Below are 25,177 nucleotides of genomic sequence, written 5' to 3'. Positions count from 1 at the left end.
GTGTGTGTGTGTGTGTGTGTGCTCGCTCACACCTCACTGATTCATCAGCTGTTGATTGAGCCACGCGCCTGTTCGTCAAGATGAAAGTCCATTTCACGCCCCGGGGGACAATCAAACCATTCACAATTAGCTGCCCTTTGGTCTGATGGCTGCCCGTTTCTTTTTTTAACACGAGCTATACGTCTCTATGTCGTTTAGTTAGTAAACCGACAGATTAAGTGATTAAGATTCCACGTCTTATTTCCATAGCCCTGCGTATATGGTGCCTTTTTAGTCGTGTTAAAATACAGCGCTGTAGCTTCTGTCCCCGTTTTATTTTTTGATTGAATAAAATCGACCCTGCACTGAACACAACAACATACATTGTTTTCTTCGTGTTGATGTAGCTCTGTCGCGCACAGTCGGCACTAGTCGGCCATGTCAGCGGCTTTTCCTGCTGATTCGGCATGTTGCATCTTATGGCGAGAGAAACATTCCGATTGGGGCTGCTCAGCTGGTTAAGGAACGCAGTGCGCGGGAAGAGAGGGCGCGCACAAAACGTTCTTCTCAATTTTCAACTTCACCTCAGCTGATCATTCCCGTACACGGATATTTTCACGACGACGCGACCTTCGGGAAAAGCCTCTTGAACCTGTGGCTGTATATCACCTGTTTAGTGCGGGTTCTCCTCATTTTACATCTCTGCCTCTTCTTCTTCCACGAGCAAAAGACTAACTCAACGCCAGGTCCATTGTAAACTTTTATCAGACATATTCTCGATGAGAAGAAGTAGGACGAACCAGGATGTAAACATGTTTATTTACGGTGTAAAGACGGGCATTTTAACATGGCGGTGAATGGGGATATGACTCGCTCTTGCCCGCCTGCCTCGAGTGGCCATTCGAGAACTGCAGGTTTTGCGACTCCAGCATCGGTATCAATGCGGAAGTAGAAAGCTGCCCCCCCCCCCCCCCTCGGTCTGGGCCCTCAGATATAGGAGGTGGACAGGGAGAAGTTTCAGCCCATCCCCCCGACCCCCGACCCCCATAAACACACAGACACTCAGACACCTCCTGTCATTGTCTTAGTGCAGAAGTCTGTGTTTATTCAGCTGACGGGTGTCAGATGTCTCACACGTCTCAATGCCCTGTTTTCGTGCGTCTTTAAAATCCATTTTCAGGCGATCATTGACTCCTTTCTCTGGCTCAACCCTGCCTAGTAACAGTCAGGAATCTGCTGTCATTTATGAGGACCTTTTTGTTATTGTCCAGTGATTCCTATACTAGGCCTCTTGACCCACTTTCAGCCAATCAGGTCACTTTATATATCCGCAACATGTGTGTCTTACCATGGGCCAGCACAGACTGTAAACTAATACCAGAGTGAGTCATTTTCTCAACGATTCAATCAATCATTTTCTTAATGATTCAATTAACCAGTAATCACGCAGTCAACAAGATACAGTAATGTGTTCCTGTGTATCCCAGTGGAATATAAATGCAATATGTTGCTGCTGGAGATTGAAATCCCAAGTCCTGCCATTATGACTAAGCGTGCAGGAAATGAAGATATTCACTCCAGATGTTGGAGCCATGATATATATCATATATATATATATATATATATATATATAGCAGAAGTAAGCCAATACCCAGCAGTGTTTGGTATGGGCCATGTCTCACTGACATCAAGCTATTCCCCCCCATACAGTAGTTTGAGAATGATGCACTAGTGTTTGGATAATCTGAGTGATTTACGGCCAAAGCTCAGATTCAGTAATAATCTGAGTGATTTACAGCCAAACTCAGATCATAATCTGAATGAGTTGTGGAGCGGGGTTTCCTGTACTAGCTAACTGTCGTGTTTGCATCTGAATTGATTTCAGGTTGAAGTTGTAGTACAGGGGTGCCCAAACTTTTTTGACCCAAGATCTACTTTTCAAGTAGCCAGCCTCCCGAGATCTACCAGTCCAGTTTCAACATCGCAAACGCACACACATCGTTTCCAGCCTGCAGTAACTAACCTCACAACACTTTCTCGTTGTCCCACAACCACTTGACATTAGGGCTGTGAATCTTCACTGGCCACATGATTCGATTCGATTACGATTCAGAGGGCTACGATTCAATTCGATTACGATTATCGATGCATCTTAAACCGATGCATCACTTTTTCCCCCAATACATGATTTATTTTTTCTCACTTTACAATACAATTGCATTGTATTATGATCCATAATTAAAATAAACAACTGCATGTACTTCCATTATATTTTATTTTATTATAAAAAAATAAAAAAATAAAAATCCCCCCCCCCCCTCAATGCCATGCGATCTACCACACTACGATCGACGTATTGGGCACCCCTGTTGTAGTATGATCTCATATATATGGAAGTTATATTTGGAAGTTTTAGCTTGTTATGCCTTTATTGAAAAGGTTGAGTTTACTATGATGCTCCTGCCGTTGAAATGGATTTCATACTTTAATTCATCTACATATGAATTATTATTTCTGTGTCCCTGGGTTAGGCCTCTCTGCGTATTAGTTTGCCTATGAGCCGTCTTTTTTCCTGCCTGTGTGAAAAGAGATCAGTCATGCTAAGTGCTACTTTAGCTAAAGCGACACGAGCAGTGGTTATAATCTGTCAACATCTGGCACTGTGTCTGCACACAGTCCCATGTAAGCCGACACGCTAAGTGCTGCTATCTCCGTTACCTACTTCTCATTCTCAACCAGATCCCTCCTCCTCCTCCTTCTGACCTTTTCCATCTTCCTCGTTCCAGTCGTCCATCATCAGTGCGTTTTCTATTGTTTCTGTCTGGTCCTGGCTGTAATACGATCCCTCTCTTTGTAAATCACATTGATCTTTTCTGTCTCACTCCTCTCCCTTCCATGCTGTTTCCATGTTCTTTATTATCATGTGTTTTTAAGCTTCTTCGTGTCGGGTGTTGGCTGGGTGAGTAGGGGGAGTGGCTGGGGGAGTGTGAATGGTTTAGGCCCTAAACCAGGGGTCTCAAACTCAAATTACCTGGGGGCCGCTGAGTGTCCAGTCTTGTCACAAGGGGGCCACTTCATGTATTTTTTTTTTAAAATAGTAAAATGCAACCGTTCGAATTCTCAACATTAACAATGTACGGTAACAGTTTATTTGAGGGACTTTGTTTTCTTTTTTTTAGGGACAATGCACATTACTAAATTAGGCAGTGTTAATTTTCAACTGTCCCTTGGAACTCCAGCTAGAATTAGAACTGATCATAAATGTCACTTGACAGCTCAGTAATCCGCTCTGCCACCGTGTTGGCTGAAAGGCTGATGTTGCTTAAGTGACTTTTTTTTCTGGACAGACGATATAACATATAACAGAAGTGGAGTATTGGCCAGAATGACATGAACATTTGGAAACCTATTCAGCGGGTATCTTGCATGTTGCGTTCAGGTGCATTGTAAATCTTTTTTTTTTTTTTTTTTTTTTTTTTTGCAATTCCATCGCGGGCCACACAGGGGGAGCCGCTGAGACCCCTGCCCTAAACCCTCCCTACCCCTATCCCTAAACTTTAGAGATAGGGGTAGCACCATTTTCCACGTTGAAAGCGATTCGCCATGTTGGATGTAGACTGCAACTTGACTGCAATGGATGGAAATTAGCTAAGGCTACAATCCGGCACATTTACATGCAAATGTTCATTAATGTTGCACTGTCCCTATGAAAAAGAAATAAATAAAATAAATGAACCTCGAGGCGGTTATTTCTACTACATACTAAAGTCTTGTCTTTCCCTCAACTGTAAACTGATAACGACCTCTTCATAATGCTCTTCATGATCACATAAAATGACCCAAACACATACGTGGGTAAAATAAAAATTGCTTGGTTTTCTAGTACATTTTAGTGTTATCAGTGGGCTACTGAGACATCTGCAGGAATTAAACATAGCTATTGTTTGAATTTAAGTAATATAGTTCAGTGAATAAGCCCACATGAATTGATAAATGACATAATAGACTTGAAACAACTGTATGAAAGAAGCAGCAGGACGTAGTAACACATATCGCCCCCTCACATCCAAATCTGTATTCTCTGTCCATTCCAAAACAGTGGCCAGTCATCTGCCCGTCTTCCTTTGGCTGGATATCAGCAACAGTGATCAAGGTGAAAGAGTGCAGCTGAGACAGTTTGGCAGTGTTGGGATTGATACCCTGACCTACATGTGAGGAGAGCACTGGAGGAACATCTTGTGTCTGTCAGCACATTGTTGACTCAAACAAGGGTAGAGGACCTACAAACAGATTAGGACATGTGCTGTAAGCAGTATTGTGAATATTCCATTGACCCTATGTGAAGACTGATTCGTTTGACTTTGCGATACGCTCAGTGGAGGAGTCAGGATAGATGCTGTAACTCAGAAATCAGTTATGGTGAGTCCTCCTGGCTTTGCGAAAGCAGCATTGCATGTGATAGGGAACTCAATAAAAGCCTAGCCCATGTAATCATATAACCGCTAAATACGTTTAACGTGAGAAGCTATGGTTGTGCTATTCTGACATTATTGGCTAGAACAGGTTGAACTCGGCTGCCTTGGCTGGGAGTGAGCATGGTCACTTAACCTGTCAAATCAACTGAAGTGAACTGTCTGTCTGAAGCAACAACACCTGGCCTGGTTTCTGGCTTTCAAGAAGGAGCACTAGAGAATAGTGAACATGAGGTAATGCAGAAGGAGCATAGAGAATAGTGAACATGAGGTAAGGCAGAAGGAGCATAGAGAATAGTGAACATGAGGTAATGCAGAAGGAGCATAGAGAATAGTGAACATGAGGTAATGCAGAAGGAGTATAGATAATAGTGAACATGAGGTAATGCAGAAGGACCATAGAGAATAGTGAACATGAGGTGATGCAGAAGGAGTATAGATAATAGTGAACATGAGGTAATGCAGAAGGAGTATAGATAATAGTGAACATGAGGTAATGCAGAAGGACCATAGAGAATGGTGAACATGAGGTAATGCAGAACGAGCATAGAGAATAGTGAACATGAGGTAATGCAGAAGGAGTATAGATAATAGTGAACATGAGGTAATGCAGAAGGACCATAGAGAATGGTGAACATGAGGTAATGCAGAACGAGCATAGAGAATAGTGAACATGAGGTAATGCAGAAGGAGTATAGATAATAGTGAACATGAGGTAATGCAGAAGGACCATAGAGAATAGTGAACATGAGGTGATGCAGAAGGAGTATAGATAATAGTGAACATGAGGTAATGCAGAAGGAGTATAGATAATAGTGAACATGAGGTAATGCAGAAGGACCATAGAGAATGGTGAACATGAGGTAATGCAGAACGAGCATAGAGAATAGTGAACATGAGGTAATGCAGAAGGAGTATAGATAATAGTGAACATGAGGTAATGCAGAAGGACCATAGAGAATAGTGAACATGAGGTGATGCAGAAGGAGTATAGATAATAGTGAACATGAGGTAATGCAGAAGGAGTATAGATAATAGTGAACATGAGGTAATGCAGAAGGACCATAGAGAATGGTGAACATGAGGTAAGGCAGAAGGAGCATAGAGAATAGTGAACATGAGGTAATGCAGAAGGAGTATAGATAATAGTGAACATGAGGTAATGCAGAAGGACCATAGAGAATAGTGAACATGAGGTAATGCAGAAGGAGTATAGATAATAGTGAACATGAGGTAATGCAGAAGGAGTATAGATAATAGTGAACATGAGGTAATGCAGAAGGACCATAGAGAATGGTGAACATGAGGTAAGACAGAAGGACCATAGAGAATAGTGAACATGAGGTAAGACAGAAGGACCATTGAGAATAGTGAACATGAGGTAATGCAGAAGGAGCATGGGGCTCATCCGGACAAGCACCACCTCTTCCTCCTCCTCATCCCTCTCTCCCTATACTTCTCTTCTTCTTCCTGCCTTTTCACATGTTCTCACTTCCTGTCTTTCTTCCCGTCTTTCCTGTCCTCTGCTTTTCCCACATGCGTTCTGCACGCAGCACAGCTGTTTTCCTGGGGTGGCCCAAATCAGCTCGGCCCCTCCCCCTCCATTATCACCTTTGTTCTGACTCAGTCCAGGTGTTTCTGCTTTCCCCAAGCAATGATCCCTGCATAGCTCCACTCCCCTCCCCATCCGGTGCTAGAACTATCCAGCGAGTAGCAATAAAACACATGTAAACTAATACAGCAGAATGATACACGAGCAGAAACACAAGCTCTTACACCATATCCATATTAACATTATGCAGAGGCATACTAGTGGAAGTAGGTGTTTGTGTTGGAAACACAGGTACATGCACAAATCAATCAATTAATCAATCAATCAATGTATGTCACCTTTTGTGCAAGATCGCAATAGAAAATGCTTAACAACACAATAATGACAATCAGAGTAATATCTAATATATAATGATAATAGTTGTTATGATGATGATGATGAGAATAAAAGTACACAAAAATAAATTAAAATAGTTGATGAGGAATTACAGTCAAAAGTAAGGAATGCAATTGGGAGCGTCGTGAAACTGCACGCACGCACGCACATACACACACACATACACACACACGCACACACACACACACACACACGCACACGCACAGACGTCCACTAAATATGCTGTGATAATAATAGCTTAGTGATCAGAAGTCTCGCCTCCCAGACAATTGGAGATACCCGTCTACCAAACGTCTGGGAACTTTGAACGGCCGCAAACAAACCTACGACCCTTTGTCCAATACAGAGAGTGAAACTGATGTGCTGCACAGAGAGTTTATAGCTATTGATCATTTTCAATTATTGTCCTTACCGGAAATGATGCTCTAATACAGGGGTGTCAAACATGCGGCCCGGGGGTCAGATCCGGCCCCCCAAAGGGTCCAACCCGGCCCAAAGGATGACTCTGCAAAGTGTGAAAATTGCACTGAGAAGTCCTTCAATCCAATGTGATGCACTTGTGAAGGCTAAGAGGTACCAGGTTTCAGGAGCAAGTTAAACATTAAGTCGCCTATTCATGTTATCTGTATTAATCACTAAATAGTCAGCTCTTTTCATGACCTTTGCTTGACTATAGAGAATTGCACAGTTGCCATCGATTGTAATCAGGGGTATAGTGATAAATACAGAGGTGGGTAAACTATCCAAGGTGAGTAGTTTACCCACCTTGTTTGCCCTCATTGATTGATACAGCTGATCTGAAAATAGCTGAGTAAACTACCGTATCTGCTTTGTTTCAAAGGGGTGGGTAAATTGCGTTTACTTGCGTTTACCCTCCACTACACCCCTGATTGTAATGCACAGTACGACATTGTTTAGGTTTTGTCATTTATAGGTTATTATTGATTATTGATTTTCATTGTCTGGCCCACTTGACACCAAATTGGGCCCACCCTAAAGACTTTGGATTGGTTCTGCGAATTGCCATTGCAGTTGTAGAGAAAGTTCTCAGTCTCTAGTTGAGCGAAGTAAGCATAGTTTGATCCTTGAGCGTCACTTTTGATATTTTAGCATATATACTTGGCAGTGCCAGGAGAGTCCTGCATATCAGGCTGTGCTTCGGCTTATAAGGAGCTGAAGGATGTTGGATACAGCAGCCAGAACTAATTGAGTCTTAAAACTAATCAGCTAAATACATTTGAATGCTAACAACAAGCGACTCATGTAGAGAAGCTAAAAGCAGTCATATGGTCTCATGAAGGGTGTTAAGTCTTTGTAGACTTGCGGTATATTTAGACACAATATGGAGCCGTGCCACTGCTTGTCCATTTAGGCAGCGAGAACAAGGCATTAGTAGTCGAGCCTAGAGGACACGAAAGCGCACACATAGCGCTCCGTTGTTAAAAGACAAACCCCCATCTCCACTTACTAACCCATAAAAAACTGAAAGCCTGTCCAGGCCCCAGCAGAATGGAATCCGTCCTCTCTAAAAACACTGCGTGGTGATTGGGTGAGCCCAGGGTCCGCCTTCCTCCCAGACCCCCAGGGCTATATAAAGCCACCAGCGGAGGCTCTCCGGGGTTAGAGGAATGTGATTGTGGAAACAGCCCCCTGGGCCCTGGGCACTGATGCTCTGACCCACACTCACACTCACACTCACACACACACGCGCGCGCGCGGCACACAGCTAGCCGGCATCCATGTTTCACGCTATGGTCGATTTCTCCGACAAGTACCTGGAAAGGTAAGAGAGTGACACTGCAGATGTGTGTGTGTGTGTGTGTGTGTGTGTGGGGGGGGGGTCATCTCGATTTAGATTTTGGGGGGGGGGGTGTTCTCAGGCTGCACGGAGGCCATCTGACCTCGTCCACGATGGAGCTCACTTTGCCAGTCGCAGTGAGGGAGAGGTCCCCTGTGAGGCGGAGGCGCTCCAAACTATTTTGGAGGAAGTGCAGCTTCAACTTCTAACTGGAGGCTGCCCCTCTTTCTTATTATATACTCAGCCTGGATTCCACCAATAGCATCGCTCGTATCATGTGCTCTTTGTGGCTGCCAAGGAAGGTGAGTTTGTTCAGAAATAGAGACCTTTTTTTTTGGGGGGGGGGGGGGGGGGGGGCGGTCTTGATTGAGTGAGAGACCGTGAATGTGATGGTATTTTATATATATATATATATTTATAAAATGGCTCTCTCAAATCAAGCAATCTGATTGGTTCACAGCCATTGTATAATTCCAGTAACCGAGTTCAATAACCCATGGCCATGGGTTATTGGTTGCCATGGCAACTCTCTTACTAAAAGGCAGCGCTGCACTCGAGCCAAACAGCTTTCTCCTGATCTGCTGTATGGAGGGTCACTAGTCGGACGCATGTCTCAAAAACAAAATGGCGGAGACAGCTTTTCAGATCCTTGTGAATCGATCTTCGCTTATAACTTTACTAATACTTCGCAGAAAATGATGTTTTGTACAAGAATAGACGCGGGCTAATGTCTTAACCCCTCTCTCGCGCGCCCTCACTCTTAACCCCGCATTTCTAAATAAGACGTAACGTTACTTGGTGTGGGCATATGGCTCTGGTGTCGGGCTTTGTAAAAAGTCCAGGCAAGCGCCAGGATTGGCCAATGTCGACTTCAGTCTCCAGAACGATCCAATCAAATCACCCGCACGTCTATCTTCTTGCTAGAGGTCCCGCCTTACAGTAGTGTTTCAACTGACTCTCAGAATACCATGCCAGTCGGACTTATAGTGTTATTATTATTATATTATTATACTTGGAACCCTTTTATAAAAGCAATATAGCACTCGAGCAGCGTGTGTTGTGGAATATATCCCCCTGCTCAGTTGTTATCCCACTCGGCCTGCGGCCTCATGGGATAACAACTGATCAGGGGGATATATTCACCACAACACACTTGCTCTCGTGATATATTGCTTAAATATATATATATATATATATATATATATATATATATATGCACACAATTGAGGACAATTCCCTTTGTCATTGTTCTTCTAGGAATAATACAGTGACTGCGAGGTATTTTTTTCAGTTTTTCTCCAAAGGCCTTTCCCTCGCTGCTTTTCTGTTGTTGTTTTTTTTGCTTCCTCTGTTTTCGGATAAATCGTTATCGTTATCTTTTTTTTTTGGGAAGAGCCCAAATAGTTCCGATGTTATTTAGTGCGTTGCAATGCAGACACACTGTCCCAGCCCTTTGACCCTTTACACACACACACACACACACACACACACACACACACAGACAAACACACTCGCACACACACACACACACACACACACACACACACACACACACAGACACACTCGCACACACACACACACACACACACACACAGACACACACACACACACACACACACACACACAGGGTTATTTGTGTACCGTGTCCTGTATACTCTTCACAGGCACACGGCCTTCTGTCAATAGCGAGTGTGGTGCAGAGAATGAAAACATGCCTGAAGGTTGCTCACCTCGGGGCTGTTGCGTCCCCCCTCCCTCCCTCCCCCCCTCTCCCCCCCCTCCCTCCCTCTCCCCCCTCCTCTCCCTCCCTCCCCCCCTCTCCCCCCCCTCCTCTCCTGCACCCCCTCCTCCCCTCCCTCCCTCTCCCCCCCCTCCCTCCCTCCCCCCCTCCTCTCCCCCCTCCTCCCCTCTGCACCCCCTGTCTCTCAGACAGACGACAGGTTCTATAAGGAGGGTGAAGCCTCCCTACCCTCCTGTCATGGCACGACGGAGCCACAAGAGGCAGACAGGAAAAGTGGAACGATGGATTATTTTTTGCTTCTGCGCGTGTCCGTGTCCGTGTCCGTGTCCGGTACATCTTCCTCTGCAGTGTGTCTGTCGCTCTCTTATGCGTTCCTGGAGCCTTTCCCTGGGAGCGCGGCCTACTTTCCCAGCACCAGGAATAGCCGGCAGGGTGCTATTAGTGTGTCTAATGTGAGCCAAGCAGAGTGGGAATAAGAACGTGGAGAACCTGCAGATAATTGCGGCGTTAAAAAAGACCTCTCACTCCTTCACGTAGATCGAGAGATATTGAGTAGATCGAGCCGTCTGTCTCCGGGCCCCGCTCCCCCGAATCAGATGTCGGCATCGGACGTGTCTGGAATCTACGGAAATGTCGAATATGACCATTTCGGAAAGCGAAACACGTTGCGCGTCACGTTTCGAGATACGTGGATATTAATGTTATACACTCCATAGAGTCTAATGGCTGTCTCATGTTGACGTACGTCGCTGGCACCTAAGGGTGAAGAGGTGGGATTGCTGGACCTGTAGCGTCCCCGTCTTTACAAGCAAAAGAGTCCATGTTTGACTCCTGAGCAAGGCACGTCGTGTTTTTACTATCACTTTGAACCTAAACCCTAACCCTAACCCTAACCCTAAACCATAACCCTAACCTTAACCAAGTTGCTTTAGTTGCCTAAACCTAACCAAGTTGCTTTGTTGCCTAAGCTAAACACAATCAAGTTGTTTTACTTGTCTAAACATAATCAAAGTCGTTTTTATTTGTACTTAAAGTCGGAAAGGCAACAATAACCAACGTTTTGTTTCAAATTTGCATTGAGATCTTATATCATTTTGAGACATTTTATTCTGGCAATTTGGTTGCAGGCAGTCTCACACACACACACACACACGCACACACACACACACACACACGCACACGCACACGCACGCACACACACACGCACACACACACACACACACACACACACACGCACGCACACACACACACACACACACGCACACGCACACACGCACACGCACGCACACACACACACACACACGCACACACAGGGTTATGTGTACATGTCCCGTCCTATGTACATGGACATACTGTAAATAGTGTGTTGATGGGGTAGTGGAGCAGACATGTCAGGGTGACATGAATATTAGATCAAAGAGCATCCTAATCTGATCATCCTCCACAGAGCATGTGTTGCTGCTCCTTCAGCAGATCAGCTCTTCTTCAGTGCAGAGGTCATCTTCCACAGAGCATGTGTTGCTGCTCCTTCAGCAGATCAGCTCTTCTTCAGTGCAGAGGTCATCCTCCACAGAGCATGTGTTGCTGCTCCTTCAGCAGATCAGCTCTTCTTCAGTGCAGAGGTCATCCTCCACAGAGCATGTGTTGCTGCTCCTTCAGCAGATCAGCTCTTCAGTGCAGAGCCTGAGGTCGGTGTGTGTAGGTCAGATGGAGTGTGACAGATCACTAAAGGTCTTGGTGTGGTACTCAACAGCAGAGAGACGGTCGAGAGGAACTGGAAGATGTGGCTGAAATGTCAAACTGAGATGTTCTGTGATTGAGATATACCACAGCGCAGAAGATGCCATTAGTAACCGACATAATGAGCAGAGGTGCAAAGTACTTGGATATTTCCGAAAGTACCGCACAGTTATAAAGTAGTATTACTCTAAAATCTTCTAAAGTACAATACGACCTGAGTACTTGTTACTTTCCATCTTAGTATAGTATGGTAATGTACATGTATACGTCTGTACTTTCCATGAGGTGTTTTTTTTTACCCTCCTTTGTCTCAAACGTGATGAGTTTTATCGGTATTAAGAGTTTACCCCCTTACCATCTGTGGCTGTATCTCACAGTACCTTTCTTCCTGTTTTAAATCTGATTGTAGGGCGTCCGGGTAGTGTAGCGGTAGATTCCCTGTCTACCAAACACGAGGGTCGCAGGTTCACACCCCCGTGTTAGCTCCGGCTTGGTCGGGCATCCATACAGGTACGTTTGGCTGTATCTGCGGGTGGGAAGCCGGATTAGGGGTATGTGTCGTGGTCGCTGCACTAGCGCCTCCTCTGGTCGGTCGGGGGCGCCTGTTCGGGGAGGAACAGGAACTGGTGGGAATAGCATGATCCTCCCATGTGCTACCTCCTGGCGGTGAAAAGAAGCAGCTGGCAACTGTGCATGTGTTGGAGGAGGCATGGTGCTAGTCTACGGCTCTCCCCAGATCGGCAGAGGGGGTGGAGCAGCGACTGGGGCAGCAGGGGGAAATTGGCCAAGTACAATTCGGGAGAAAATGGGGGGGGGGGGGGGGGGTCTGAAATAATAATATAATAAAAATATATATATTGTAGGTTTCACCCAGGCTGCACTTTAGGAAGGTTTACTAAATGCTGGTGCTGTGCCTTTATTTGAGGTGGTTGTTTAGGTCGTTTGGTTCAGTTGGGTAGCTTTAGCTTATGTTGCTAACTTCTGGTGTTCAGCTCACTTGCTACACAAGTGGCAGTGTGTGTGTGTCATATGGAAAGGTTTTGAGATGAACCTGGAAGCCTGGTGAGACAGAGCAGTCTTTAGTAGAGCCCAGAGGAATGTGTCCTTGTCTATATTGAGGGAGACGGCGTGTTTCGCTCTCCCATATGCTCGCTTTTGCCCCCCAATTATTACCTCATCATAATTGAGTTGTGCAGTTGTGTCAACGGCCATTGCAGTTGGGTTTGCGAATAACCTCTTCATCTCATCCACAAGTCACATACGCAGGCTTAAGCTGTGTTCACACCGAGATATTTATTTTTCGCTCTGTCGCTTGATTCAACCCTTTGGAATCGCTCTGTCGCTCTGTTTAAATCGCTCATCAACAGGCACATGAATTGACAGACATGTGGGGGATATAACGTTACGCAATGTCATGATATTTGTCCACTACGAGCCACCGTCATTGTTTACAAGCTAAAGCCTATCAGCGTGCTCCTAATGCGAGCTCCATACCGGTAGGACAGACTTCACTTCATGTCAGCTGTCAGCCTGTCAATGCGGTTTGTTGCCACACAATAAACCAGCGGTTTGTTCTAAGCAAGTGTGATCCTTGACTCGCTCTCACACGGCAGCCAATCAGTGTTGAACAGCGAGCGACTGATGGCAGCGTATTTTCGCTCGAGTTGGGATATTTCATCTCGAGCGACGAGCGTATTTTCTCCCTATCGCTCTGTCTCTGCCGCTCGGACGTCCAGCGATTTTTCTCCCAGGCGAATATACGCTCAATCGCTCGTTTGCATTGACTTTGTATGTAAACTCGACGCCAGCGAAAAACTTTAATAGGTCGGTGTGAACGCACCTTTAGAAGAAGAGAGAGAAATCCTGCAAATCTGCTTTTCTCCATGTCTAGTGGTTTGAGGAAGCTACACACAGACTATCACTTCTTTTATATATATATATATATATATATATATATATGTATATATATATATATATATATATATATATATATATATATATATATATATATACATATACATATACATATACATATACATATACATATATGTTGACTGTAAAGATGACCTCACCAACTAGGCCTCACAAGCAAAAACTATGCTACTGGAGGCACGAATATTAAATATTTGTGTTTGCAGTATCCGGTTTCGCCCACAGGGTGGCAGGACAGAGACATGACCCCCCCCCCCCCCCCCCCCCCCCTCCTCCTCCGTAATAGACTAGTCCTGACATCATTGTCACAACCCCTCCCCGCGTGAGCTTGGCTCTTGAGCCTGCATTGAAGCAGACGCAAATAATAAATTGTTTTATTACATTTGGCCCATAAAATACTTTCCAGGCTCCATAAAAAAAACTAGTCCTTCACTTCCTCACATGCTCTGAAAAGGGAGAGGCCGCGTGCACACGCTCAAAGCCAAATTGCCCCGAGTGCAATCTAAAAATAGAGCATGTAATAAAGCCTGCCTCTGATGTTTAATTGATTTGTTTAATTGCTAAAGGGGGCTTTTTTATTTGGGTAATAATGTCTCGCAGGCCGACAAGTGTGAGCTGTTGACAGGAATATTGCTGTGGAGCTGGCGGATGCTGCCGTTTCCATGACAGAGAAAACCTGACTTTTGTTTGGGCGCTTCTTCTCATCTGGTTTCAGCCCGTTTCATACAGCACACGTGACCTTATTTACAATCGGCGAATGCGTCATCTCTCCCCCCCCCCCACCCCCCCACCCCCGATGGCGCCTCGTGAAAAAATGGCTTCGTGTTTTTAGGCGAAATTTGATCGGGAAGAGGACGGAATTCATTAAGGCGCTGGTTGACATTTCACAGGCTTTTTCCCGGGTTTCACAATCGATTTCTTGATCTCTCCCGGAGAAATGCGGTGGCATGGCGTGCAGCTGGAGCTGAGGAATGACGGTCGGGAAGAATGAAGATCTCTCCTCTCTCTCCATCTCTCTCTCTCTCTCTAGTATAGAACAGAATAGAACAGAATAGAATAGAATAGAATAGAATAGAATAGAATAGAATAGAATAGAATAGAATAGAACAGTAGAATTTCAACATCTCTTGCCTGAGGGAATATAAAAGAAAGACGAGATTAGAAAAGGCGGAGAGAGAGAGAGAGATGTAACTTTCTCATAGATCTTTCACAGACACACAAAAACTGCCAAATATGCCTTATGATTACCATAGTTATGCATTCCAAAACTTTTTTTTTTCTTGGTAGGCAACCCAATGCTAGTTTTGTCCGTCGGGACAGTGAATACATGAAAGAATCTGCATTACAATATCAGAGCATCTATTCCCAGACTTCAAAACGGAGATTGTTCCGAAAATGAAAGACTTGACCCCTCTGCAAAGACCGTCAAAGACATGGGGACCATAAAGATGGCAGCTAACATCACCAGCCAGCCAATCGAGAACATCCATTCATCTCCAGCAGACTCAGAGTCATGCTCGTTCAGACCTAATTAGTCATGTTGATACTTTCTACACACCAGTAAAGCCAGGATTTTCTTCTTCTGCTTTGCTAAGCCAGGGTTTTCTTTTTCTTCTTCTTCTCTTCTTTTTTTTTTACTGCAGTGGAAATCACTCCTTTGGCAACCCACCCAATTTCACACACACACACACACACACACACACACACACACACACACACACACACACACACACACACACACACACACACACACACACACACACACACACACACACACACACACACACACACACTCACACACACACACACACACACACACACACACACACACACACGCGCACACACACACACACACACACACACATACACACACACACACACACACACACACATACACGCACACACACACACACACACATACACACACACACACACACACACACACACACACACACATACACACACACACACACACACGCGCACACACACACACACATACACACACACACACACACACACACACACACACACACACATGCTTTTAAAGAGGCCCCTTGTGGTTCTGTATATGGCCGTGGGGCTCTAGAGAGGCGCGACCTCTCGACCCAAACAGGCCCAAATCTAAACACCTACAAAGCCACACACACACACACACACACACACACACACACACACACACACACACACACACACACACACACATCCCCATAGAAAGGGGCTATTCAGCCTGCGTCGCAGCTAACAACAGTGGCGCGTGTAGTTGTTAAATAGCATCCCTTGTTGCATCATATGTGTATCGTACTTCGGCAATGCCTTTGCTGGCTGGAAAAACTCACCCGTCGACAGCTGACTGTGGCATTCAGTTCGGCTGCCACCTGAATGTGACCATCATGTGTGGTGGCCTTCAAAGACCCTTCACACGGTGGGAATTTTCATTTTTTTATTTTCATTTTTTGGCATTTCCGTAAATTAGAAACTCTCCCCTATACAGTATATCACTTTTTGAATGAGTGAGATATCTCTCTCAGATCAAAGGTTATGAGTATCTGTGTCTAAAAGCAAAACGTAAAAAAAATGGCTTTAAACATTCCACACCGTTGTATTTTCTACAGTGGCATTGCACCAAAACCATACTCATAAATACATTCCCCCTTGGTTTTATGAAAATAATTATTCACTACGATGTGCTTTACCACGATGTGGCTTTACCACGATGTGCTTTACCACGATGTGCTTTACCACGATGTGCTTTACGGAGATGAAAGTAACCAAATCACTCCAAATCTCAAAATACCATCAACACTCAACCGTCTTTGGCTCATTACCAACAACAACGTGCAGCAGCGACTTGTGAAGGCTTTCTGCAGGCTGCCACACATATTTACATATCCATATGAAATCTCTCTCTCACACACACACACACACACACACACACACACACACACACACACACATACACACACACACACACACACACACACAACATACACGACACAACACACACACACACACACACACACACACACAACACAACACACACACACACACACACACAACATACACAACACAACACAACACACACACACACACACACACACACAACACACACACACACACACACACACACACACACACACTCACAACATACACAACACAACACAACACACACACACACACACACACACAACATCACAACACACACACACACACACACACACACACAACACAACACAACACAACACACACACACACACACACAACACACACACACACACACACACACACACACAACACAACACACACACACACACACACGGGCGGAAACGGGGGCTCTTTCAACACCTGTGAGACTGGCACTGGATGAAAGCGGCGGTGAAGTGGGCCTGAGCTGGCACAGGTGCCGAGGGGGTGCTTCTTTGGAGTGCGTGCGCGCGCGGGCGTGTTCATTCACCCCATGCATATTCAACGCGTACGTACTAAATCTGCATCCGTGCGCACCTCCCAGCCCCTAGCGTGCGCCTGTTTGTATGATAAGCGTCTATAATTGGAAGCCCCTGTTTCTTAATTTGGGCCCCTGTAATACGTGCTCTCCTGGGGGGGGGCCTCTGGGGGGCGGCAGTGGGACAGCCTTCGCAGTGATTAGGCCAGCACTAACGCCGCGTTATAATAGCAGGGCCAGCCGATCCCCGGTGGAAATCAAAAAGCAGGAACTCGAGGAAATGGGTGTTGAGCGCGGTCACGTCCCACCGAGGCAGCACGCGGGCTCCGGGGTCGGGAAAAGCCAGGACACGTACCGCGGGACTACGGGAACGCACGCGCAGAATCCTATCGGAGAACTGTGTGGGGGAGCCTGAGGGGGGGTTGGTTGGTGCATCACCTCTCCCGGGATTTGGGATAGGGTGGTGGTGGGGTGGGGGGGGGGGGGGGGGGGTGGCAGGTTGGTAGATGGGTGCAGTGGGTGAGTCAGGTGGCTGGGAAGGTTTTGGGGCGCTGGTGCAGAGAGGAGAGGAGAGGGACAAGGTCACTGTGCCCGGTTGCCTTGGCCCCTGCAGGTCAGCTCCCTCTCAGCAACCCCTAGGCACACGGAGGATGGCGTGATGATGATGACAGGAGGAGCACTGATTGAGTCTCTCCTCCTCTCTTCTCTGCCACAGTCACTCAGTCCCTAGTCTCGTCTCGGCACCTGTCAGGGACACATCGACGACACACACACCGACGACGAGCCACGTTAGTCGGATAGGAGACGTTGTGTGACACACGACGTGGATTTGGAGCTTCTCAGCCTTTTGGAAAGCGTTTGACTTCGCCATACCGACGTAACTTGCCGAAGACTAAAATGTACAAAACCCGTTGAGATGTATTCTTCTTCACCTTTTCCTTGCATTTTGTGGGTTTTGTTTTCGCATGGATTTGGATTTGCAGCGCTGGAGAACTTGAGTGGTGTTTCCCCATGCCTTGGATTGTTTTGAGTGGATTTTGGACTGGGGACTCAGCACACTTTTGTCTCTTTCTCCCCATCTCTCTTTCTATTCTTTCTTTTCTTTCCTTTCTACCTCTTCTATCTATCTTTCATCTCATCTTGTCCCGCCTCACCTTTACCCTCACCTCCTCTTCTGTTTCTTCTGGATTCATGACTCAATCTTTCTCTTCTTCTTCTCTCTCCATCCAACCTTCTCTCTCTCCCTCTCCCCCTCTTTCTCTCTCCCCCTCTCTCTATCTCCCTCTTGTTCTCTCCATCTTTCCCTTCCTCAGGGCCAAAGACATGAAGAATCGGCTGGCTTTCCTGCGGCGGAGGAACGAATCCCCCGGAAGTAACCCAGCCAGCAAGTTAAGCCACAAGTAAGTGTCCGCTCCCTGCCAGACTGTGTGTGTGTGGGTGGGTGGGTGGGTGGATGGATGGATGGGCAGCCTCTGTAGAGTGAGACCATTTCCTGGCTCTCACTACGAGCGGTGATGACCTGGCGTAGGAAGGCAGACACGAGGGCAGTCAGTAGCGAGGGGAGAGTGCTTGTGACGTGTGCTATGAATGAAACATGAGTCAGCTTGAAAATGAATAGTGAATTGATTGTATGCATGCATGGGTTTGTAATGATTTATGATCGACTTCCCCCCTCTTGGCTGGATGGTGATATATTTGATGTAGCCTGCTAGCTAGCCAGCCGCTAATGGTCTGTTTAGTACTTATGTGGTATCAAAAATACATTACTAATTTCCGTGCCTGCATTTTGGCGGTACAATCTAACAGACTGAACAGAGTGTGTATGTAAGCTGAGCATCGACACTTAATTAAATATCCATAACATAAACGGTAACACAGTAAATGTCTTCTATAAAGCCACTTGAAAGCATCAATACTGTGAAATGTAATGGTGTTATATTAGGCTTTTCCTCATATCATCACAATGCACCTTGCAGTTCACTAAAGCCAAAGCATCTTCTCTGAAAAATGCGTTCTGAGAGGAAGTCTGAGGTCTGAAAAGGCCAGCAGGAGGTGTATTGTCGTTTCAGACGGCAGCTGAGCTCATACATACGAATACAACTTACAGTACCTATTCTAAAGAGAAGAGACAGAGAGAGAGAAGTGATTCATTTGCCTTAGGCCCTGTTCACACCTGGTCCCTGGAATTAACATCCGTCTTTGTCGATCCGATCTCAAGTAAGTACAGGTGTGAACGCACCTTCAATGCGTCTTGAGATCCGATCGCTCAGACCACATTCGGAGGTGGTCTGGGCCGCATGCGAACCGATTATCACGTGTCTGAAGGACCGCCTCCTCAACTGACGTCCTCTACCTAAGCGGAATCGCTGGCTCAGTTGTCGTGAGACAAAATTATGGAACTCTCTACTAACGCTGATTAATTCTCTGAGCTCAAATTAAACCGTAATCAATAGCTCTGGGAGACTTTTGTAATAGACTGTAGCCTAGAATAAAATGTGAAAGAATGTATCTAGATCAGGATAAATCAATAGATTTACTTGAATGGAACTTCTTATTAAAAAAAATAGTGAGAAACTATTTTTTGCACATTGCAGTTAGGCCAACATAACATGTTATTATGCTATTCTGCAGACTGGTTCACAAATTAGGCGTATTATTATTTTCCTTTCGCATGGATACATTTCCAATTAATGGAATAAATGCGAAAAAGTTTGACATGGCATTCAGGCAGCCTGCAGCAGCTGGTCGAAGCCTCTATACGCTTTCAGGATGGACCCACACACTCACAACCTGAGAAGAATGTGTGCATTACTTTGAAACCACGCTACGTCTGAGACCTGAAAGCACTGTGCCAATGTGTTGTGACGAGTGTTTCTCTTTTAGACCAGACATTAAATATGAATCCAAGCTTCTTCTGTGATCACAGTTCACCATGAAGACGATCAGACCCGGAAATAAATGAAAGCTACTTGTTTGACAGTAGATAACAGCAGTGTACTCGGTGATGATTTATAGCCTACTAGTGAGAACATCGCCAGAAGACATAAAGGTTATTACAGTTTTACGTCATTATTATTATGATTATTATGATTATGATTATGATTATGATTATGATTATTGTTCTTGTTATTATTATTAAATCAATGTATTTCTGCCTAGAGAACAGAATATGATCAAAGTGACAAATAGCAACGTGTGCTGGTGGACAGAGAAGCACACACTGTTGCGTTCAGTCATTCCTCTAGTAACTGCACCGTAACAATTCTATGATCATTCACTCGTTTTTTTATAACACCTATATATGTTTCTAGAATAAGTAACAGTCATCTCTATAATAATTGCTACTGTATGACGTTTCTAGAATAATTCACGTTGTGTAATAATTGCCCAAAGCCAAAGCAGCCATGCACTGTATTTCTGCACAAAGCCATTAATAATAAGTATGTGGGTATTTGCATATAGAGTGGGGAAGTGAGATCTGATCATCATCCATGGAGACCAATTCTAATGCCAGGTGTGAACAGGTGTGAACAGATGCACTTAGAGCTGTCCTCTCCACTCGGGGGCGTTAGCATAGGGGCGTCATTGTTATGTATACGTTGAGAGACCACATGCAATGTGCAAAGTATGTTGATTTGTCACAAACGCTGTCTGCTAAAAATAGAACCCATCACACAGAAACTGTGCAAACGGAGCGAATCCTAGCCTAGAATGTGCATCGCTCAGGGCTGTGTCAATGAGGGACCCAGATGTGGCTTTGGAGTGAGAAGCATGTGGCGTGCCGACATAGCACAGTAAAGCAAAGGGAGAGGGGAGGGGAGGGGAGGGGGAGAGGGAGGGAGCCAAAGGAAGCAGGGGGCGGACCGAAAGCCCGGTGGGAGGAGGTCCATAAAACCTGGCAACACGTCCCCATTGGCTGGCTAAACCCCCGCCCCTCCCTGCCTCCCAGTCTGCAGTGAGCGGGCATATAAAAGCCCTAACCCCCCACCACCACTAGTCAAAGCTAGATAGACTCATGCCTCTGCCACGAGGCACCAGAGAGTGAGAGGAGGGGGGGAAGAGCACTGAAGACAGAAGAATAGAGAGAGAGAGAGAGAGAGAGAGCACACAGAGGAATATCTATACTGCTGTGGGTCCACACTCAGCGGGTCCGGTTCCGGTCCAGAGTAGAGAAAGTTCTTCGGATGGGTCACACAATGAGGAATCTGGCTGAAATGGGCTTATTAAAGAACCGCTCCGCTTTCATCTGCAGGCCCACCCCGGAGGAGGCGCTGAAATGGGGGGACTCGCTCGACAAGCTGTTGGTACACAAATGTAAGTTACTTTTATTTTTTTTATAAAACACACACACACACGCACGCACGCACGCACGCACGCACACACACACACACACACACACACACACACACACACACACACACACACACACACACACACACACACACACCATCCTTGGGAGACTTGAGAGAGTTCTGCACTGGGTGAATATACTAGTACTGACTTAAAGGTACACTCCTTTTTCCGATTTTCAACCGGCTTTGTTTGTATCATTACAAAATCAGTAGTATATTAAATATTAATTTAGTGTGACAGTTATTGAGAGTTGATTTGAGTTAAGTGGTGGATGTCATTCATGCACAAATCACATCACTGGTCCACAACTGAACTCAAATCAACTCTCAATAACTGGCTAAACTAAATGAACGGCTGCAAAACCGTTGACAGTTTTCTGACATACCACTGATTTCGAACGGACTGAAAATCGGCGGAGGGTTCCTTTAAGTACTGCATTAACTACATAGGCGCGCGTAAGCATTTTACTGCAGTCAATTGTCAGTGTGCTGCAAGCCTATCTAATCCCAATGGATAGAGCGCATGCTTTACAGAGAATGAAAGAGGGAGAGAGAGGGAGAGGGTGAGAGAGAGAGAGAGGGAGAGAGAGAGATTCCAACAGCGTTGTTGCTATATTTGTTTTGCATACTTTAGATTCTCGTGGTGTGCTGGACAAACTGTCCACGTCCAATTCAAAGTAGCGATCCGGCCTACTAGCGTATACCAGCGGGCGTTATCTCCGCTCCCCAGCTAACGAGGAAAGATTAACGATGCCATATGTACCCTTATCTCAGGCTTTGTCGTCCTCCCCTCGTCCCTCTGTTCTCGTGTTCTCAGCGTACGCGCTCTCCTCCTCCCCGTCTTCCCCTCTCTCTCTCTCTCTCGCTCTGTGTGGTATGAGCTAACAGACGCGGGCCGCTCGCGGCGGCGGCGGCAATCCTTATCGGCGCGCGCGGGGTGGGTGTTTCATGGGAACGGAAAAGGTGCGGGGCGAGAGGCCGAGGGTGGGCCGCCGCGGCTTCCTCCGATTCTTCCCTCTCTCGATGCCTTCTTCCTCAAGTCGTTAACTACAGGCCTAAACTTAAATAGCCCTATGAGGCAGAATGAGGTCGACGAGGCGTCCCCGCGCCCCCGGAGAGAGAGCCACCTCTTTCTGTTCGCACACACTCTTCGGGCGCACAGGAGTCACGCTTGAGGGAGTATATCGGAAAGATTGAGGTCAGAGGTGGTGATGTCACTCAGAGGTGGTGATGTCACTCAGAGGTGGTTATGTCACTCAGAGGATGTGCTGCGGTCGAGGTGGTGAAGACGCGCTTCAGTGTTGGAGGTCTGCGCGTTTTTCCAACCGCATGACTCAAAAGTCTTTGTCACCGAGCTATTTTTGGGTGCTAAAACTCTTTAGCTGTGGTGTTGTTGCCATGGTGCAGGTCAACTCAACCCGCTCACTCTCTCCTCCTCCTCCTCCTCCTCTTCCTCCTCTCCGCTCAGATGGCCTGGCGGCGTTCCGAGCTTTCCTGCGCACAGAGTTCAGCGAGGAGAATCTGGAATTCTGGCTGGCGTGCGAGGAGTACAAGAAGATTAAGTCGCAATCCAAGATGGCCTCCAAAGCCAAGAAGATATTTGCAGAATACATCGCCATCCAGTCTTGTAAAGAGGTAAGCGAGGGTTGCAACCAACTCGAGATGGACACAGAGATGAAATGGCATCAGAGGGAAACCTGTGGGGACACACACACACACACACACACACACACACACACACACACACACACACACACACACACACACACACACACCCACACACACACACACACAAAGACATAAATTAGTCTAATATATTCTCTGTAGCAATCAGTTATTGATTACCTTGACAAGCACTTACCCTCCTGCTTTCTCATCAGGAAAAAAATACTTACCTTAAAATAATGCTAACCCATATCCTTGTGCAGTTAAGTAAGAAATGCAGTCTTTCTGGCTGGTGATGTGAGGGGATAGATGTGGAGGCACAGTCAGAATGGGCTATCTGTGATGGAGGTGAACGTGGCAGCAGCAGCACAGTCAGAATGGGATCTGTGATGGAGGTGAATGTGGCAGCACAGTCAGAATGGGTTCTGTGATGGAGGTGAACGTGGCAGCAGCAGCACAGTCAGAATGGGTTCTGTGATGGAGGTGAATGTGGCAGCACAGTCAGAATGGGTTCTGTGATGGAGGTGAACGTGGCAGCAGCAGCACAGTCAGAATGGGTTCTGTGATGGAGGTGAACGTGGCAGCAGCAGCACAGTCAGAATGGGATCTGTGATGGAGGTGAATGTGGCAGCACAGTCAGAATGGGTTCTGTGATGGAGGTGAACGTGGCAGCAGCAGCACAGTCAGAATGGGTTCTGTGATGGAGGTGAATGTGGCAGCACAGTCAGAATGGGTTCTGCGATGGAGGGGAATGTGGCAGGACAGAATGGGTTCTGTGATGGAGGTGAATGTGGCAGGACAGAATGGGTTCTGTGATGGAGGTGAATGTGGCAGCAGCACAGTCAGAATGGGTGATGGAGGGGAATGTGACAGCACAGTCAGAATGGGTTCTGTGATGGAGGTGAATGTGGCAGGACAGAATGGGTTCTGTGATGGAGGTGAATGTGGCAGCACAGAATGGGTTCTGTGATGGAGGTGAATGTGGCAGGACAGAATTAGCCTAGGTAAACCCAGCCACCACGTGACCTGCTCTCTCAGTTCCCAGTCACTAGTGACTGAGAACAGGTCTGAGAGCAGGTCACGTGGGGGATGGGTTTACCCAGGCTAGGACAGAATGGGTTCTGTGATGGAGTTGAATGTGGCAGCCGCACAGTCAGAATGGGTGATGGAGGGGAATGTGACAGCACAGATCGGGTTCTGTGATGGAGGTGAATGTGGCAGCACAGAATGGGTTCTGTGATGAAGGTGAATGTAGCAGCACAGTCCATGTGACAGCACAGACTGTGAAGACTGTGAAGTCCAAACTGACAAGCTGTGATGGAGGTGGAATGAATGAGCTAAAGAGCAAATGAAGTCACGCCCTGACCTGCGTTTTCCCTCCCGTCCTCTTGCAGTCTTTGAATGGGCGATGCCGAGTCTGACCTTGTCCCCCCCCCCCCCCCCCCCCCCCCCCCCCCCCCTCGCCTCCGTGTTTTCTCTCCTCCCCCTCTCAGGTGAACCTGGATTCGTACACCAGGGACCACACTAAGGACAACCTGCAGAATGTGACCCGCTCCTGCTTCGACCTTGCACAGAGGAGGATATTCGGGCTGATGGAGAAGGACTCGTACCCACGCTTCCTGCGCTCAGAACTCTACATGGACTTAGTGAACCAAAAGAAAGCCAGCTCCACTTCCACCTCGTCCTCGTCGTAAAGAGACCGGAGAGGAGACACAAGGAGAAGGTCACACAGAGAGAGATGACAATGATGACGATGAAAGAGACAGAGAAGAAGGGGCAGACACTTGAAGAAGCACGGGTGGGGTGGGGCTGACGTCTTTGCTTGCCTTTTTTTTTGGGGCGGGGCGGGGGGGGGGGGATCCATTTCTGCCATCCTGTCCACTATGATTAGTAGTAGAAGTTGTTGTTGTTGTGGTGCGAGAGGAGGCGGCACGGCTATGGCACTGCAAAGGAGTGTTGTTTACACGAGACGCAGGTGGACGACGGACGGACGGACGGATGGATAGAAGACAAAATAATGCTAAAGTCCGCGATGGAGCGCCGGAGCAGGAGCTGGACGCTTGTCTGATCACTGTCATTTTTTTGGTTGCAGTCTGTTGTCAGAAAAAATT

General features: G+C 46.5%; 1 protein-coding gene across 1 annotated transcript in view; it reads left to right on the top strand.

Annotated features, from left to right (window-relative positions):
* rgs3a (regulator of G protein signaling 3a) overlaps nucleotides 1-24,834 on the top strand; it is a gene marked incomplete at its 5' end in the record, with an annotated part of 288,237 nt that extends 263,403 nt beyond the window's left edge. The window contains 4 exons of the mRNA XM_083657811.1: nucleotides 18,363-18,449; nucleotides 21,302-21,363; nucleotides 22,870-23,036; nucleotides 24,560-24,834. Coding sequence (XP_083513937.1) covers nucleotides 18,363-18,449; nucleotides 21,302-21,363; nucleotides 22,870-23,036; nucleotides 24,560-24,760 — 517 coding nt within the window. The 3' untranslated portion in view covers nucleotides 24,761-24,834. The remainder of the gene's footprint in view (nucleotides 1-18,362; nucleotides 18,450-21,301; nucleotides 21,364-22,869; nucleotides 23,037-24,559) is intronic.
* Between the last annotated feature and the right edge of the window lie 343 nt (nucleotides 24,835-25,177).

The sequence above is a fragment of the Poromitra crassiceps genome (assembly GCF_964638095.1).
Source record: "Poromitra crassiceps genome assembly, chromosome: 21".
In the NCBI taxonomy this organism is placed as follows: Eukaryota; Metazoa; Chordata; class Actinopteri; order Beryciformes; family Melamphaidae; genus Poromitra; species Poromitra crassiceps.
The sequence above is the reverse complement of the archived record's forward strand: the minus strand, read 5'-3'. Positions and strand labels throughout refer to the sequence as shown.